This window comes from Sinohyriopsis cumingii, chromosome 3 (genome assembly GCF_028554795.1).
Source record: "Sinohyriopsis cumingii isolate HCF-2022 chromosome 3, ASM2855479v2, whole genome shotgun sequence".
Classification (NCBI taxonomy): domain Eukaryota; kingdom Metazoa; phylum Mollusca; class Bivalvia; order Unionida; family Unionidae; genus Sinohyriopsis; species Sinohyriopsis cumingii.
Window position 1 is genome coordinate 137,218,035 of NC_142963.1, and position 17,695 is coordinate 137,235,729.

Here is a 17,695-nt window from a genome sequence, read left to right on the forward strand (position 1 = left end):
TGTCAAGCATTTGGAAGTTTTCTATATAGATACATTGACAAGCACTTGGAAGTTTTCTATATAGATACATTGTCAAGCATTTGGAAGTTTTCTACCAAGGTGGAGGAGTTTCATCTTCAAAGGGAAGCATGCTCCATCTATAACTTTCCAACTTTTTTGTTCTTTCTATCACCGGCAACAAAGTGTCCTATTTTACCACTTTGCTGTCTGCACACACTTTAACATCTTTGGTACATGCCTGTGCTGCTGTTCTGGTCGCAAAGGCTTCCCCTCACAATGCTCTAGCTACATAAAAAAGTCGGGGGCATGATACAGACAACTCATTTAGTTTTGCTGTATAATATCCACCAAGTCAGGATACATAAAGTCAGGTTTCTATATAAACTTGTCTTGGTGTCTAATTCAAAGTTGCATACATGATGTCTCACTGATTTTACCTGTATAGAACACCATTGCGAATTTACTACAGGAAACATGGTCTCATAATGGATATTGTATAGTCTATTTCATAAGTTTCAATAATGACACTTCTGACGAGTTCCTTTTTTATGTGCAGGTTGTTTGTGTAATATAGAAAACTTGCTTATATTACTATATAGCTTCTGCCATGGTTGGATAAGTGCAAGTAAGTTCTCTATACATGGCTTACCTTACTCCATAGTGTTAAGCTCATACATGTAATTACTAAAGCAACGCTTCAGTGATTTTACCTGTATAGGCAGTAACAACATTGGCCTTCCTATGGGTAACTTGATCCTAGAATTGACTGTAGTAGCTATAAATGACACTTCAGTGATTTTACCAGTATAGGCAGCATGGGCACCCACAGGATTTTTTGCGGGGGGGGGGGGGGGTCAGTCATGGCCAGGAGAGTTAGTTGTGTAGTTCCATGTGTAAGCAGCCTGAAACTAAAGCTAATATTTACTAAGCATTTTGAACAAAATCTTGTGACATATTTACAGCTTCATTTGCATGATTAAACTTGTCAGAATTTATATATATATTTGCAGTATGATTTTGTGGGGGGGGGGTGTTACCCCCCCATGATATATGCTGTGGATGCCCATGATAGGCAGATAAAAAGTGGCCCTTCCTATGGGTAAGTATTAGTATTGCTTCAGTGATTTTACCTGTATAGGCAGTCACAACATTGGCCTTCCTATGGGTAAGTATTAGAATTGCTTCAGTGATTTTATATGTATAAGCACTCAAAATGGACCTTCCTACAGGTTAACTGTTACTAGAATTGATTATTTAGTTTCCACTTTGTAAATATTAATAGTGATGCTTTAATGCTCTACCAGTACATGCCACGCATGCTTTTTTACACCTACAGTAGAACCTGTCTTGAAAGACCACCCTTTGTGCCCAAAAAATATGGTCTCTCAAGGCAGGTGTCCTTTCATAAAAGATTATAACACTATATAATCAATAAATTTGTATATTGAGAATATGGCCTCTCAAGACAGGTGGTCTCACATCTCACTCACATAACAGTGGTCTTTCAAGACAGGTTTCACTGTATTTATCATGACTGGACTCTGCTATATAATTCTCAATGGGCCACAACAACAATCGATCATACAGTATCAGTCACCAGAAATGAACTGATCTAGTTCCACGACTTGCATAGTACTGCTAAGCACTTCCAGTGTATGATGCCCAGTTTAGTGCCATAATACTCATGAACCCACTTTGTAAAACCAATTATACAGCAGACTAACTCACACAGCATTACTTAGCACTTCCTGCAGATGATGCACAGTCTATACAGGCACTCTCATGGATCAAGATAGCCTGTATAGTACTATCAGGCACTTCCTGTGGATGACATCCAATTTATATTGGCACTCTCATAAATCAATCTAACCCACATAATACCTCTAGTCACTTCCAGCATACAACTAACAATTTGGTACCTAATGTCCTAAGATATGTCTCTTTACTTGCCTTCAGGTTTCTGCCACCCAAAGGGAGCTTCTACTTAGCAACACCTTAGAAGTAAGGGGATTTTTATTTATAAGATGCTGCAAGTGCAGGGAACCACCATGCTTGACATTTTTCTCCAACTACTTCAGAGTACAAAAGACATCGGCTTGACTACCTTAATCAAAACCAGCGAAAACTGGCCACCAAGTTCCCTCGTTGTTATTAGTTCTTACTATCATGAGTGAAACTCCGCCATCAGTTTGGACTGAAGTTTTCTGCACACTCACATCAGAGTTCAGTCCTCTTTCCTCTCGAACATATGGTGGGTCTACAGTTCTGACATCAGTTGATAATTTTTTTATGGAAGAATCTTCTTTCAATTGCTTCCATTCTCTGACAAGTTACTGGCATTTTGGGACTGCTTACAACATCAATTACATGTTCCAAGCATCTACGGACATTTCTCCTTGCAAATGCCTTCCCTCAGTTTTCCATTTATGAGTTGATTCATAATGGGGTCAATGAGTTTATTCATAACATCTTGACCATGGGGTCAATGTTGCATCTGTTTTTTATGGTGATCTTCAATAGGCAGAACACAGCTAACCTTCTCCCACCCCAAATCTCAATGGAATATATGGTCCACTTCATAACATAGAGGCCAGACATACTATGACCATGGCCTTATAGCAGATATGAACTTGTAATAGGTGGAACGCGATGCAATGCTCTCTAATCTCCACCTTTCTTAAAGACCATCAGAGGTTATTCTATGCTGGCAACCTTCATCATCTTTAATGATCAGGTTGATGGAATTCTCAACAAGCCATCAAGGATGCCTTCTTTCCATCCCTCACAGTCTTGGCTATAATGGAGGGGTTTGCAAGGCAAACAATATAAAGGTTGCAGGGATGTCCCAGAGCACATGCCACTTGGAAGCAGTCCATTCAAATTTACAACCATCGAAAAACCTTAGTTCTCCTGAACTACTTGGAAGAATCAAAGGGAGGTCGATCATGTTCACCAACATTCCATGAGACCCTCCCTATCTCACATGGCATACACTCATATTGCCCCTACTTGTCACAGATCTTGGTTGGTAGAAGGCTCCACTCTTTCATTGCTGAATGTGGAAGATTTACCATTATGACATGTGGACAAGACAAATTGGTTTCCTAGGGACTTGATATCATGTTCTGTGCACCTCCTAAGCCTTTGCCCAGAGATTTTTCAGATACAAATCAGCACTAATTACTTGGCTGTCAATCAAAGCGCATTCAGTCAACTCAGTTATGCTCTTGAGTACACAATGGAATTCAACAACAGGTTTTAGTGTCATTCATTGTGGAGACTGTACAATCAATGTGAACATACAAGAGACTTGACTTCATGTCCATGTTCACACAGCTTCAAAACGTTCTGTGACTCACCAACAACAGCCTACAAGCAGCAGGCTAGATATATTTGGGAGCAAGACATGATTTCACATGTTACCTCTTTTTTCAGTCTTAGTATCCTTTCAAGAACTCGTTGACTAGGTCTGGAATCACTGTTCAAGTAAAAAGAATGTTCTCACTAGAATTGAATTCATGCAATGGTAGATTCCTTGTTTACATGGAGCTAGAGAATTCCTTTACCTGCCAAGTTTGCTGAATGCTGCAGTGGACACCTTTAGGCCTTGGTTGCTTTCTTGGGTTCCCATAACAATGATACAGTGGTATAAATGGAGGCCAGAAGATTTGACCATTGGACCAACTTTCACAATCTGCACATTATGAGGTTGCATCTCGAAGGCAGGGAAACCAATCTGGACTCGTGTCAACGATACCTCTGCAATCACAATCTCTATAGATGGTAACACAGGTGACTGGGGGAGCAAGTCTTCTACCATTACAGGATGCTATGGGAGTGTGGCTCCCTCAGAATCATTATTTACATATCAGTATTCATGATGAAACCGTTTTGAAACCTTTTCATTGGTGGCTGGATGACCTACATGGGAATGGAGTGTATTTCAAGTCAAATTATCTAGAAGCTGTTCACATGCCTTAGGGGATCGAAGAAGGTCCCTCTGGGTAAATGGATGTATCTTCCTTCACATCTTACCTATCCTCCTAAGGTATTATGATTGGGTAATGTATTTGAAGAAGAAACCACTAATTTTCTAGTAAAATGTGTTCAATAATACTTACCCAATCATAATACACATACACCCTCCCAGCCTATACACAGTTAAACCCATATAGAGAGCAATGTCTTCCATTTCAGTAGTAGCTGAGAATTTTATGGGAACTGGCACCAATCCTGCTATCAAGGGGAGATCACTACAACTGCCATCTAGGTGGGCAGATCACTTTTAGCTTTGTAGCTGAAAAATTTTAACCTGGGAGGGTTGGATTTGTGAGGTAGTAGAGTAGCATATATGATTGGGTAAGTATTAGCAAAGACACATGTTTATCTAAAAAGAAAATGACTGTTTCATGACAAGGAAAATCCCACATTCGGATATATCAGATTAATTTTATTTGAATGTTATTTAAATTTAAAGTTTGTTGTAAATGCTCTATATTTCATGCTTGTTGTGAATACTATACATTTCTAGTTTGTTGTACACAGACTCCACATTCATACTTGTTGTAAACAGACTCCAAATTCCATCAACATTTATACAGGCTGTGTTCATGCTTGCTGTAAACTGACTCTATATTTGAAGCTTGATGTAAACAAACTCAGCATTCAAGCTTCATGTATGCAGACTTTACATTTTGAACTTTTTGTAAATTAACTCTGCATTCAAGCTTGTTGTAATTACACTGCCCATTTAAGCTTGTTGTAATTACACTGCCCATTCAATCTTGTAATTACACTGCCCATTGAAGCTTGTGGTAATTACACTGCCCACTCAAGCTTGTTGTAATTACAGTGTCCATTCAAGCTTGTTGTAATTACACTGCCCATTCAAGCTTGTTGTAATTACACTGATCATTCAAGCTTGTTGTAATTACACTGCCTATTCAACCTTGTTGTTCAGAGCTTGTTGTAAACAAACTCTACATTCAAGCTTGCTGGAAACAAACTCTGCATTTCAGACTTGTTGTAAATACTTAACATTCAAACTAGTTGTAAACAAACACAAACAACTCTACATTCAAGCTTGCTGTTAACTGACAATAAATTTAAAGTTTAATAAATAGACTTCATGTTCAAATTTGTTATGCACATACTCTACATTTCTAGCTTGTTGTCAACACTCTACATTCCAGCTTTTTGTCAACAAAGTCTATATTTAGGCTTGTTTTTTGTTTGCACAGATTGCACTCCAACTAAAAGCTCCATTGTGCAGACATGAAGGAGCTGTCTGCTTTCTACTCATAGTTCATGTTCAACTCTATCAAGCCCTGCAGTGATGGGAAAGGGGCAAAAATGGCAGGTGAAAGATGTCACTGGAAGCCGCAGTCCCAATCTTGCATGCAGGCGACTCAGGCCTTTGGCCGTCTGGTGTTGATCCAGAGACAACACCATCACCTGGCAGCAGCCTGAGTAACCAAGCAGCCTTTTCTAGGGACATCACTGCTTGTTCTGCATGGAGAGGGGTGCACATCTCCAACGGGCATCTTCCAACATGGTTGAAACTTAACAGAAAAAACAAGGCATGCCCCACCTGATTCACATTGTAGCAAAAGACTGAAGCTGGCTTGCTGGAACATCAGAACAATGCTAGAATCAACTGACAGCAACAGACCAGAACAATGCTCTTCCTTAATTGCACATGAACTCTCTTGCCTTGCTGTTGACATTGCTGCACTAAGCGAAGTCCACCTTTCAGTAGGGGGAAGTTTGAGAGAACTTGGCACTGGATACATCCTGTACTGGACAGGAAAACCAATAACTGAAAAACGAGTTTCAGGAGTTGGTTTCATGGTCAAGGACTCAATCGCCACCAAGTTAACAAACCTTCCCACTGGTCACACCAACCACATCATGTCCATGCATTTCCCATTAGGGAACCAACAACACGCTTCACTCCTTAGTGTATATGCTCCAACACTCCAGGCAGATTCTTCCGAAAAGGATAAATTCTATTTTGATCTGTGCATACTTCTCAAGAGCATCCCAGAGAGTGACAAAATAATCATCCTCAGAGATTTCAATGCCAGAGTGAGCCAAGACTCAGAAGCCTGGAAAGCCATCCTTGAGAAACATGTCATGGGTGGCTGCAATGACAATTGGCACCAGCTTCTTGAATTTTGCACAGAATTACAGCTCACCATCACAAACACTGTATTTCAGCAGAAAGACAGCCTGAAAACTACCTGAATACATCCTTGATCAAAACACTGGCACCTAATCGATTACATCATTGTATGCCAAAGGGACTTAAAAGATGTCCTTCATATGAGAGTGTCAAGTCTCAGATTCAGCTAATGTGGGTCTGTGAGAAAGATTGCCAGTAGCTTCTCATGGGTTAGTGGTTCCTTCCAGGGTTTTCCCAGGTTCTTCCTCCAACATTAATACTGGCAGTCATGTATAGCCTATCATGTGCTGAAAAATGGCATTAAACCCTACTACAACAACAAATCATACCAGAGTGATGCCCCGTCCAAAGTGCCACACAGACCATCATCATGTCCGATGCAAGCTTGACTTCCACTTCAAGACCAGTCCAAGACACCAAGGAGGTACCCAAAAAGGAAGCTGCAGATCAAAAACCTGTTGTCTGAAGATGTCAAGGCAGATTTTCAAGAGATCCTGCAGTCTCGACTTGAAGAACTTAATTTTCTGCAAGATCTACTCTGAAAGAGATGTGGAATAATATCAAGGCTGCCATTCTGCAAACCTCAGAAGAAATCATTGGATTCACCACTACAATAAACAAAGACTGGTTTGATGAAAACAACCAAGAAATTCAAGAACTGCTTACCAAAAAGAGATCAGCATACCAAGCCCATCTCACACAACCATCCTGTCCACAGAAGAAAGCAGCCTTCCACCTTATCTGCAGCTCCCACCAGTGCAGTCTCCAAAACATACAAAATGAATGGTGGACAAAGCCTGCAGAAAGAACCCAGCTGTACGCTGACACTGGTGACTGCAAGGGGTTCTATGAAGCATTGAAATCAGTGCATGGTCCTTCCTTCCAAATACAGAGCCCCCTACAGAGTGCATATGGCCAAGAGCTACTCACTGACAGGGAATCTATCCTGAACTGCTGGTCAGAGCACCTCCACATCCTCTTCAGCACTAGCCGTACAGTCCAGGAGGCAGATATTGATCACATTCCATAACAGCCACCTAAAATGGAACTTGATGAGGCACCCACATTGCAAGAGACTGTAAAAGCCATAGAACAGCTGAAGACAGGAAAGGCTGCAGGAAAAGATGGTATCCCACCAGAGATATGGAAGAGAGGATACCTAGCATTGCACACCAAACTCCATGAGTTCTTCATTTGCTCCTGGGAGTGAGGGAAACTTCCACAAGACCTCCAAGATAGGAATCATCACCTTGTACAAAAACAAGGGGGAACAGTCTGACTGTTCAAACTACCATGGGATAACTCTGCTCTCCATTGCAGGCAAACTCCTTGCTAGAGTGTTGCTAAACTGACTGGTGCCCACCATTGCAAAAGAACATGCTCTAGATAGTCACTATGGCTTCAGAGCCAATAGGGGCACAACTGACATGGTGTTCGTCCTGAGTCAGATCCAGGAAAAATGCAGAGAACAAAACAAAGGACTGTACATCACATTTGTGGACCTGATGAAGTCATTTGATAAGGTGAGCAGAACTGAACTGTGGAAAATCCTTGAAAAGCTCGACTGTCCTCCTAAATTCCTAACAATGGTCATCCAACTACATGAAGACCAGCTTGGTCTGGTCAGACACAATAACGACCTATAACAGACCTTCCCCATTGTAAATGGCATGAAACAGGGCTGCATTTTAACCCCACACTGTTCTCAATCTTCTTCAGCATGATGCTCCAAAAGCAACAGAAGACCTTGATGACGAAGATGGCATCTATAGCCAATTTCATACTGATGGCAACCTCTTCAACTTAAGGCAACTTCATGCCCACACCAAGTTCTTAGAAAATCTGATTAGAGAACTTCTCTTTGCAGACGACACTGCCCTTGTTGCCCACATGGAAACTGCATTAAACGTGTAACATCCTGCTTTGCAGAAGCTTGCCATCTCTTTGGTCTTGAGATCAGCCTAAAGAAAACTAAGGTACTTCACCAGCCTGCTCCCATGGAAGAGTACCGACCACCATGCATCTTCATTGACCAAACAGAGCTGAACATAGTCCACCGGTTTACCTACCTGGGCTGTGTGATATCCTCTGATGCCAAGATTGACAAAGAAATAGACAACAGAATGGCCAAGGCAAACAGTGCCTTCAGCAGACTCTATCAATGAGTCTGGCACAACACCAGTCTCAAGGGAGATACAAAGATCAGCATCTACAGAGCTGTCATACTGACCACCCTCCTAAATGGCGCCAAATCCTGGGTCACCTACAGCCATCACCTCTGCCTCCTTGAATGCTTCCATTAGTCCTGCCTCCACACCATCCTCAGCATCCACTGGAGTGACTTCATCAACAACACTGAAGTCCTCAAAAAAGCAGGGATCACCAGCATTGAGGCCATGCTCATGAAGATACAGCTTTGCAGGGCAGGGCATGTGTCCAGGATGGAGGATCTGAGTTGCCTGACAAAGATCGCACTGTATGGTGAGCTGTCAACTGGCCACCATGATAGAGGGGCACCTCAAATGAGATATAAAGACTCCTTGAAAAAGACCCTCACCACCTGTGGCATCGATCACCACCAAAGGGCATCACAAGCTGTTGATGTACAGTTCACCAGGCCGCTGGCACTTTTCAGCAAACATATGGGCCATCCTGGAGGAAAAATGATGGCAAAGAATAAACCGGGAGCCATTGGCAGTACCCACCACAACCCAGACATTCCCCTGCAGCCTTTGTGGACAGACGTGCCTGTCATGTTTTGGGCTCATCAGCCTTCAGTGTGCGTGCAATAGACATGGACATCTGCCTTCCTAATCTTCACAAGCGAAGTCAAGCCAACAAACAGACTCTACATTGAAGTTTATTGCAAACAAACTCTACATTGAAGCTAGTTGTGAACAAACTCTACATTCCAGTGTTTTGTTAACAAACTCTATATTTAAGCTTGTTGTTAACAGACTCTACATTGAAGCTTGTTGTAAACAAACTCTACATTGAAGCTTGTTGTTAACAGACTATATTGAAGCATGTTGTTAACAGACTCTACATTGACACTTGTTGTAAACAGACTCTACACTGAAGCTTGTTTTTAACAGACTCTACATTGAAGTTTGTTGTTAACAGACTCTACATTGAAGCTAGTTAACAGACCCTACATTGAAACTTGTTGTAAACAAACTCTACATTGAAGCTTGTTGTTAACAGACTATATTGAAGCATGTTGTTAACAGACTCTACATTGACACTTGTTGTAAACAGACTCTACACTGAAGCTTGTTTTTAACAGACTCTACATTGAAGTTTGTTGTAAACAGACTCTACATTGACACTTGTTAATAGACTCTACATTGACACTTGTTGTTGACAGACTCTACGTTGAAGCATTTTGTAAGCAAACTATATGCTTCTACTTGTTGTAAATAGACTCTACATTTGAGGCCGTTGTAAATAAACTCCACATTCAATCTTGTTTTAAATAGACAATGCATTCAAGCTTATTGTAAACAGACTGTGTTCTAGCTTCTTATAAACAGGGTCTTCATTTGTAAGCAGCGACTGTGCATTCAGGGTTGCAGTAAATAGAATGCATTTCAAGCTTGCTGTACTTAACATTTCAAGCTTGTTGTAAACAGACTACATAAAGGAATGTTTTGAAAAGATGTTTCATTCATGATTGTTGAAAAGAGACTCTGTCTTTATGTTTGTTGTAATCAGACCCTGGATCTCAAGTTTTGCTTTGTTTTATAAACACCTTCTGCATTAAATTGTCAATATGGATGATGTAGTAAGCTGTTCTTTCAGATGTGAATGATAATGCTCCAGTGTTTACTGGTGGCCCCACCTTCACAGCAACAGTCAGTGAGGGAGTAGCATTGGGACACATAGTGATCACACTGGCTACTTCTGATGCCGACACAGGGTCTGCAGGTGAGTTGACTTCCATTGACACTGAACCATAACTTAATCCAAAATTTGTCTAAAGCACTGAAAACTGCAAAGACATCACATAATACACTATCAGATCTGGATGTTTCTGTTTGCTCTCCTTAATGAAGTTTTGCAAGTGTCTTGTATTGCACAGAGTACTGGTAACTCGGTATGAGTTTGGTTAATCTTTGACTAGTGTTTATTGTTTCTTATATATTATATCCATGTGCGGTCAGCAATATTATGTTTTTTATATATTATATGCATGTGAGGTCTGCAATATTATTTTCTTATATATTATATGTATGTCTGGTCTATATGCAGTACTATTTTAGCAACACAAGGTAGAAAGCTTCCACATAAGCTACTTTTGAATTTGACCTGATTTCATAAGACACACTTGTCATAGCTTTGTGAAAACTGTACTGATATTTTGCAGAAATAGTATATGTTTGATGCCTTCAGCACAGTTGGCTTACTTTTATACCATAACAGAATAGTGCCAACTCATTCTTCTACCTTTATCTGACCTATGTCCATGGTTGCGCTGACCAGCCATTGTTCTTGTTTGAATTTTAATAAATGCCTTCAAAAAGGGAATATACAGGTGGTAGTCATGTTCTCGGGCTCTGGAGTGGTAGTTTGTCTGCAATCACAATTTGGATTGCTGGAGGCTGAGTTGAATCTGCCCTTCAAATTACTCAGGTCCTAAATGTATTACTTGCAGCCCTACAAACTGCACATCCCCTGATCACATTATATTTTGGCATCCCTACAAACAGCACATCCACTGATCACATTGTGTATTGGCAGCCCTACAAACAGCACATCCACTGATCACATTGTGTATTGGCAACCCTACAAACAGCACATCCACTGATCACATTATATTTTGGCATCCCTACAAACAGCACATCCACTGATCACATTGTGTATTGGCAGCCCTACCAACAGCACATCCACTGATCACATTGTGTATTGGCAACCCTACAAACAGCACATCCACTGTTCACATTGTGTATTGGCATCCCTACAAACAGCACATCCACTGATCACATTATGTATTGGCAACCCTACAAACAGCACATCCACTGATCACATTATGTATTGGCATCCCTACAAACAGCATATCCACTGATCACATTATGTATTGGCAACCCTACAAACAGCACATCCACTGATCACATTATGTATTGGCAGCCCTACAAACAGCACATCCACTGATCACATTATGTATTGGCATCCCTACAAACAGAACATCCCCTGATCACACTGTGTATTGGCATCCCTACAAACAGCACATCCCCTGATCACATTATGTATTGGCATCCCTACAAACAGCACATTAACTGATCACATTATGTATTGGCATCCCTACAAACAGCACATCCCCATATCACATTATGTATTGGCATCCCTACAAACAGCATATCCCCTGATCACATTATGTATTGGCAGCCCTACAAACAGCACATCGACTGATCACATTATGTATTGGCATCCCTACAAACAGCACATACACTGATCACATTATGTATTGGTATCCTGACAAACAGCACATCGACTGATCACATTATGTATTGGCATCCCTACAAACAGAACATCCCCTGATCACATTATGTATTGGCAGCCCCACAAACAGCACATCGACTGATCACGTTATGCATTGGCATCCCTACAAACAGCACATCCACTGATCACATTATGTATTGACATCCCTACAAACAGCACATCCCCTGATCACATTATGTATTGGCAGCCCTACAAACAGCACATCGACTGATCACATTATGTATTGCATCCCTACAAACAGCACATCCCCTGATCACATTATGTATAAGCATCCCTACAAACAGCATATCGACTGATCACATTATGTATTGGCATCCCTACAAACAGCACATACACTGATCACATTATGTATTGGTATCCCTACAAACAGCACATACACTGATCACATTATGTATTGGCATCCTTATAAACAGAACATCCCCTGATCACACTGTGTATTGGCATCCCTACAAACAGCACATCCACTGATCACATTATGTATTGGCATCCCTACAAACAGCACATTAACTGATCACATTATGTATTGCATCCCTACAAACAGCACATCCCCATATCACATTATGTATTGGCATCCCTACAAACAGCATATCCCCTGATCACATTATGTATTGGCAGCCCTACAAACAGCACATCGACGATTATATTATGTATTGGCATCCCTACAAACAGCACATCCCCTGATCACATTATGTATTGGCAGTCCTACAAACAGCACATCAACTGATCACATTATGTATTGCATCCCTACAAACAGCACATCCCCTGATCACATTATGTATTGGCATCCCTACAAACAGCACATTAACTGATCACATTATGTATTGGCATCCCTACAAACAGCACATCCCCATATCACATTATGTATTGGCATCCCTACAAACAGCATATCCCCTGATCACATTATGTATTGGCAGCCCTACAAACAGCACATCGACTGATCACATTATGTATTGGCATCCCTACAAACAGCACATACACTGATCACATTATGTATTGGTATCCCGACAAACAGCACATCGACTGATCACATTATGTATTGGCATCCCTACAAACAGAACATCCCCTGATCACATTATGTATTGGCAGCCCCACAAACAGCACATCGACTGATCACGTTATGCATTGGCATCCCTACAAACAGCACATCCACTGATCACATTATGTATTGACATCCCTACAAACAGCACATCCCCTGATCACATTATGTATTGGCAGCCCTACAAACAGCACATCGACTGATCACATTATGTATTGCATCCCTACAAACAGCACATCCCCTGATCACATTATGTATTGGCAGCCCTACAAACAGTACATTGACTAATCACATTATGTATTGGCATCCCTACAAACAGCACATCCACTGATCACATTATGCATTGGCATCCCTACAAACAGCACATCCACTGATCACATTATGTATTGGCATCCCTACAAACAGCACATCCCCTGATCACATTATGTATTGGCATCCCTACAAACAGCACATCGACTGATCACATTATGTATTGCATCCCTACAAACAGCACATCCCCTGATCACATTATGTATTGGCAGCCCTACAAACAGCACATTCACTGATCACATTATGTATTGGCAGCCCTACAAACAGCACATCCACTGATCACATTATGCACTGGCATCCCTACAAACAGCACATCCCCATATCACATTATGTATTGGCATCCCTACAAACAGCACATCCCCTGATCACATTATGTATTGGCAGCCCTACAAACAGCACATCGACTGATCACATTATATATTGCATCCCTACAAACAGCACATCCCCTCATCACATTATGTATTGGCAGCCCTACAAACAGCACATCCACTGATCACATTATGTATTGGCAGCCCTACAAACAGCACATCGACTGATCACATTATGTATTGGCATCCCTACAAACAGCACATCCACTGATCACAGTATGTACTGGCCACCACTACAAACAGCACATTGACTGATCACATTATGTATTGACATCCCTACAAACAGCACATACACTGATCACATTATGTATTGGTATCCCTACAAGCAGCACATCCACTGATCACATTATGTATTGGCATCCCTACAAACAGCACATTGACTGATCACATTGTGTATTGGCATCCCTACAAACAGAACATCCCCTGATCACACTGTGTATTGGCATCCCTACAAACAGCACATCCCCTGATCACATTATATATTGGCATCCCTACAAACAGCACATCGACTGATCACATTATGTATTAGCATCCCTACAAACAGCACATCCCCTGATCACATTATTTATTGGCATCCCTACAAACAGCACATTCACTGATCACATTATGTATTGGCAGCCCTACAAGCAGCACATACACTGATCACATTATGTATTGGCATCCCTACAAACAGCACATCCACTGATCACATTATGTGTTGGCATCCCTACAAACACATCGACTGATCACATTATGTATTGGCATCCCTACAAACAGCACATACACTGATCACATTATGTATTGGTATCCCTACAAACAGCACATCGACTGATCACGCTATGTATTGGCATCCCCACAAACAGAACATCGCCTGATCACAATGTGTATTGGCATCCCTACAAACAGCACATCGACTGATCACATTGTGTACTGGCATCCCTACAAACAGCACATCCACTGATCACATTGTGTCTTGGCATCCCTACAAACAGCACATTGACTGATCACATTATGTATTGGTATCCCTACAAACAGCACATCAACTGATCACATTGTGTATTGGCATCCCTACAAACAGCACATCGACTGATCATATTATGTATTGACATCCCTACAAACAGCACATACACTGATCACATTGTGTCTTGGCATCCCTACAAACAGCACATTGACTGATCACATTATGTATTGGCATCCCTACAAACAGCACATCCACTGATCACATTACGTATTGGCATCCCTACAAACAGCACATCGACTGATCACATTATGTATTGCATCCCTACAAACAGCACATCCCCTGATCACATTATGTATTGGCATCCCTACAAACAGCACATCCACTGATCACATTATGTATTGCATCCCTACAAACAGCACATTCCCTGATCACATTATGTATTGGCATCCCTACAAACATCACATTCACTGATCACATTATGTATTGGCAGCCCTACAAACAGCACATACACTGATCACATTATGTATTGGCATCCCTACAAACAGCACATCCACTGATCACATTATGTATTGGCATCCCTACAAACAGCACATCCACTGATCACATTATGTATTGGCATCCCTACAAACAGCACATACACTGATCACATTATGTACTGGTATCCCTACAAACAGCACATCGACTGATCACGTTATGTATTGGCATCCCTACAAACAGAACATCCCCTGATCACACTATGTATTGGCATCCCTACAAACAGCACATCCACTGATCACATTGTGTACTGGCATCCCTACAAACAGCGCATCCACTGATCACATTGTGTCTTGGCATCCCTACAAACAGCACATCGACTGATCACATTATGCATTGGCATCCCTACAAACAGCACATCGACTGATCACATTGTGTACTGGCATCCCTACAAACAGCACATCCACTGATCACATTGTGTCTTGGCATCCCTACAAACAGCACATCGACTGATCACATTATGCATTGGCATCCCTACAAACAGCACATCCACTGATCACATTATGTATTGGCATCCCTACAAACAGCAAATCCCCTGATCACATTATGTATTGGCATCACTACAAACAGCACATCGACTGATCACATTATGTATTGCATCCCTACAAACAGCACATCCCCTGATCACATTATGTATTGGCATCCCTACAAACAGCACATTCACTGATCACATTATGTATTGGCATCCCTACAAACAGCACATCCACTGATCACATTATGTGTTGGCAGCCCTACAAACAGCACATTGACTGATCGCATTGTGTATTGGAATCCCTACAAACAGCACATCGACTGATCACATTATGTATTGGCATCCCTACAAACAGCACATTGACTGATCACATTATGTATTGGTATCCCTACAAACAGCACATCAACTGATCACATTGTGTATTGGCATCCCTACAAACAGCACATCGACTGATCACATTATGTATTGACATCCCTACAAACAGCACATACACTGATGACATTGTGTCTTGGCATCCCAACAAACAGCACATTGACTGATCACATTATGTATTGGCATCCCTACAAACAGCACATCCACTGATCACATTACGTATTGGCATCCCTACAAACAGCACATCCACTGATCACATTATGTATTGGCATCCCTACAAACAGCACATCCACTGATCACATTATATATTGGTATCCCTACAAACAGCACATCCAATGATCACATTATGTGTTGGCAGATCAGGGTATTTATTATTGTTTGCAGTTGATTTACTTGTATCTACAGTAGATTGCCTCTATTTTAGAACCATTGATTTTGTTGGAATTCATACCAATTGATGTACAATTAACTGTTTATATTACTGCTATTGTTTTAAGTCTTTTCATTTTCTTTGGTCAAACAATACAGATACTTTGATCCACTCCACTGGTCTTAGTGGTTGGAGTATCTGCCTTGGATGTCGGAGATCCAATTCAAAGTCCAGCTGAGTCATACCAAAGACTTATAAAAATTATACTAGCAGCTACCTCACTTTAGGAGAGTAGTTTTAGGATGCAGTTGGACTGGTGTTAGGCTAATGCGACTGGGTGGGACATGATAATACATGACTGCGGCTTGATGCCCCAGTGCTAGACATCACTATAAACTGCCATACTGCAAAACATCATAGCAATATCACTGGAGAATTATTAAAGCTACATTAAAAATCAAAATCACACATACACATGTACTTCAAAATTCAGTACTAACTTTGTACTTTAGGTTTTCTTTTGTAATAATCTTGTTTGTCATTGGTGAGATGGAGGGTATCTTTTGTCTGTTAATGGAGAGATGACGGTTTCTTTTGACTCTGGAGAAACAAATGTATCACTTACCTGTGAATAGAAACAAAGGTCTCTCTTACCTGAGAATGGAGACAAAGGTATTTTTGTAAGTGAATAGGGAGTAGAGAGACAAAGGTATCTTTTGCCTGTGAATGGAGAGACAAAAGTATCTCTTGCCTGTGAATGGAGAGATAAAACAATCTTTTGCCTGTGGATGATGAGACAATGGTATCTCTTGCCTGCAAATAGACAAAGTTATCTCTTGCCTGTGAATGGAGAGACAAAAGTATCTTTCTTCAGCTGTAAATTTGTTATCAACAGTGATAAGGCATGTCACATGAGAGGAATGCAGCTCCTGAAACATTACCATAAACATTATTATTTTCTATCAACACTATGCATGTCACATGAGAGGAATGCAGCTCCTGAAACAGTACCATAAACATTATTATTTTCTGTCAACACTATGCATGTCACATGAGAGGAATGCAGCTCCTGAAACAGTACCAAAAACATTATTATTTTCTGTCAACACTATGCATGTCACATGAGAGGAATGCAGCTCCTGAAACAGTCCAAAAACATTATTATTTTCTGTCAACACTATGCATGTCACATGAGAGGAATGCAGCTCCTGAAACAGACCAAAAACATTATTATTTTCAGTCAACACTATGCATGTCACATGAGAGGAATGCAGCTCCTGAAACATTACCATAAACATTATTATTTTCTGTCAACACTATGCATGTCACATGAGAGGAATGCAGCTCCTGAAACATTACCATAAACATTATTATTTTCTGTCAACACTATGCATGTCACATGAGAGGAATGCAGCTCCTGAAACAGTACCAAAAACATTATTATTTTCTGTCAACACTATGCATGTCACATGAGAGGAATGCAGCTCCTGAAACAGTCCAAAAACATTATTTTCTGTCAACACTATGCATGTCACATGAGAGGAATGCAGCTCCTGAAACAGTCCAAAAACATTATTATTTTCTGTCAACACTATGCATGTCACATGAGAG

General features: G+C 40.9%; 1 protein-coding gene across 1 annotated transcript in view; it reads left to right on the forward strand.

Annotated features, from left to right (window-relative positions):
- LOC149803935 (protocadherin Fat 4-like) overlaps positions 1–17,695 on the forward strand; it is an 84,627-nt gene that overhangs the window by 10,320 nt on the left and 56,612 nt on the right. Inside the window, exon 4 of the mRNA XM_089953746.1 lies at positions 9,986–10,111. Within this exon, the coding sequence (XP_089809872.1) occupies positions 9,986–10,111 (126 nt within the window). The remainder of the gene's footprint in view (positions 1–9,985; positions 10,112–17,695) is intronic.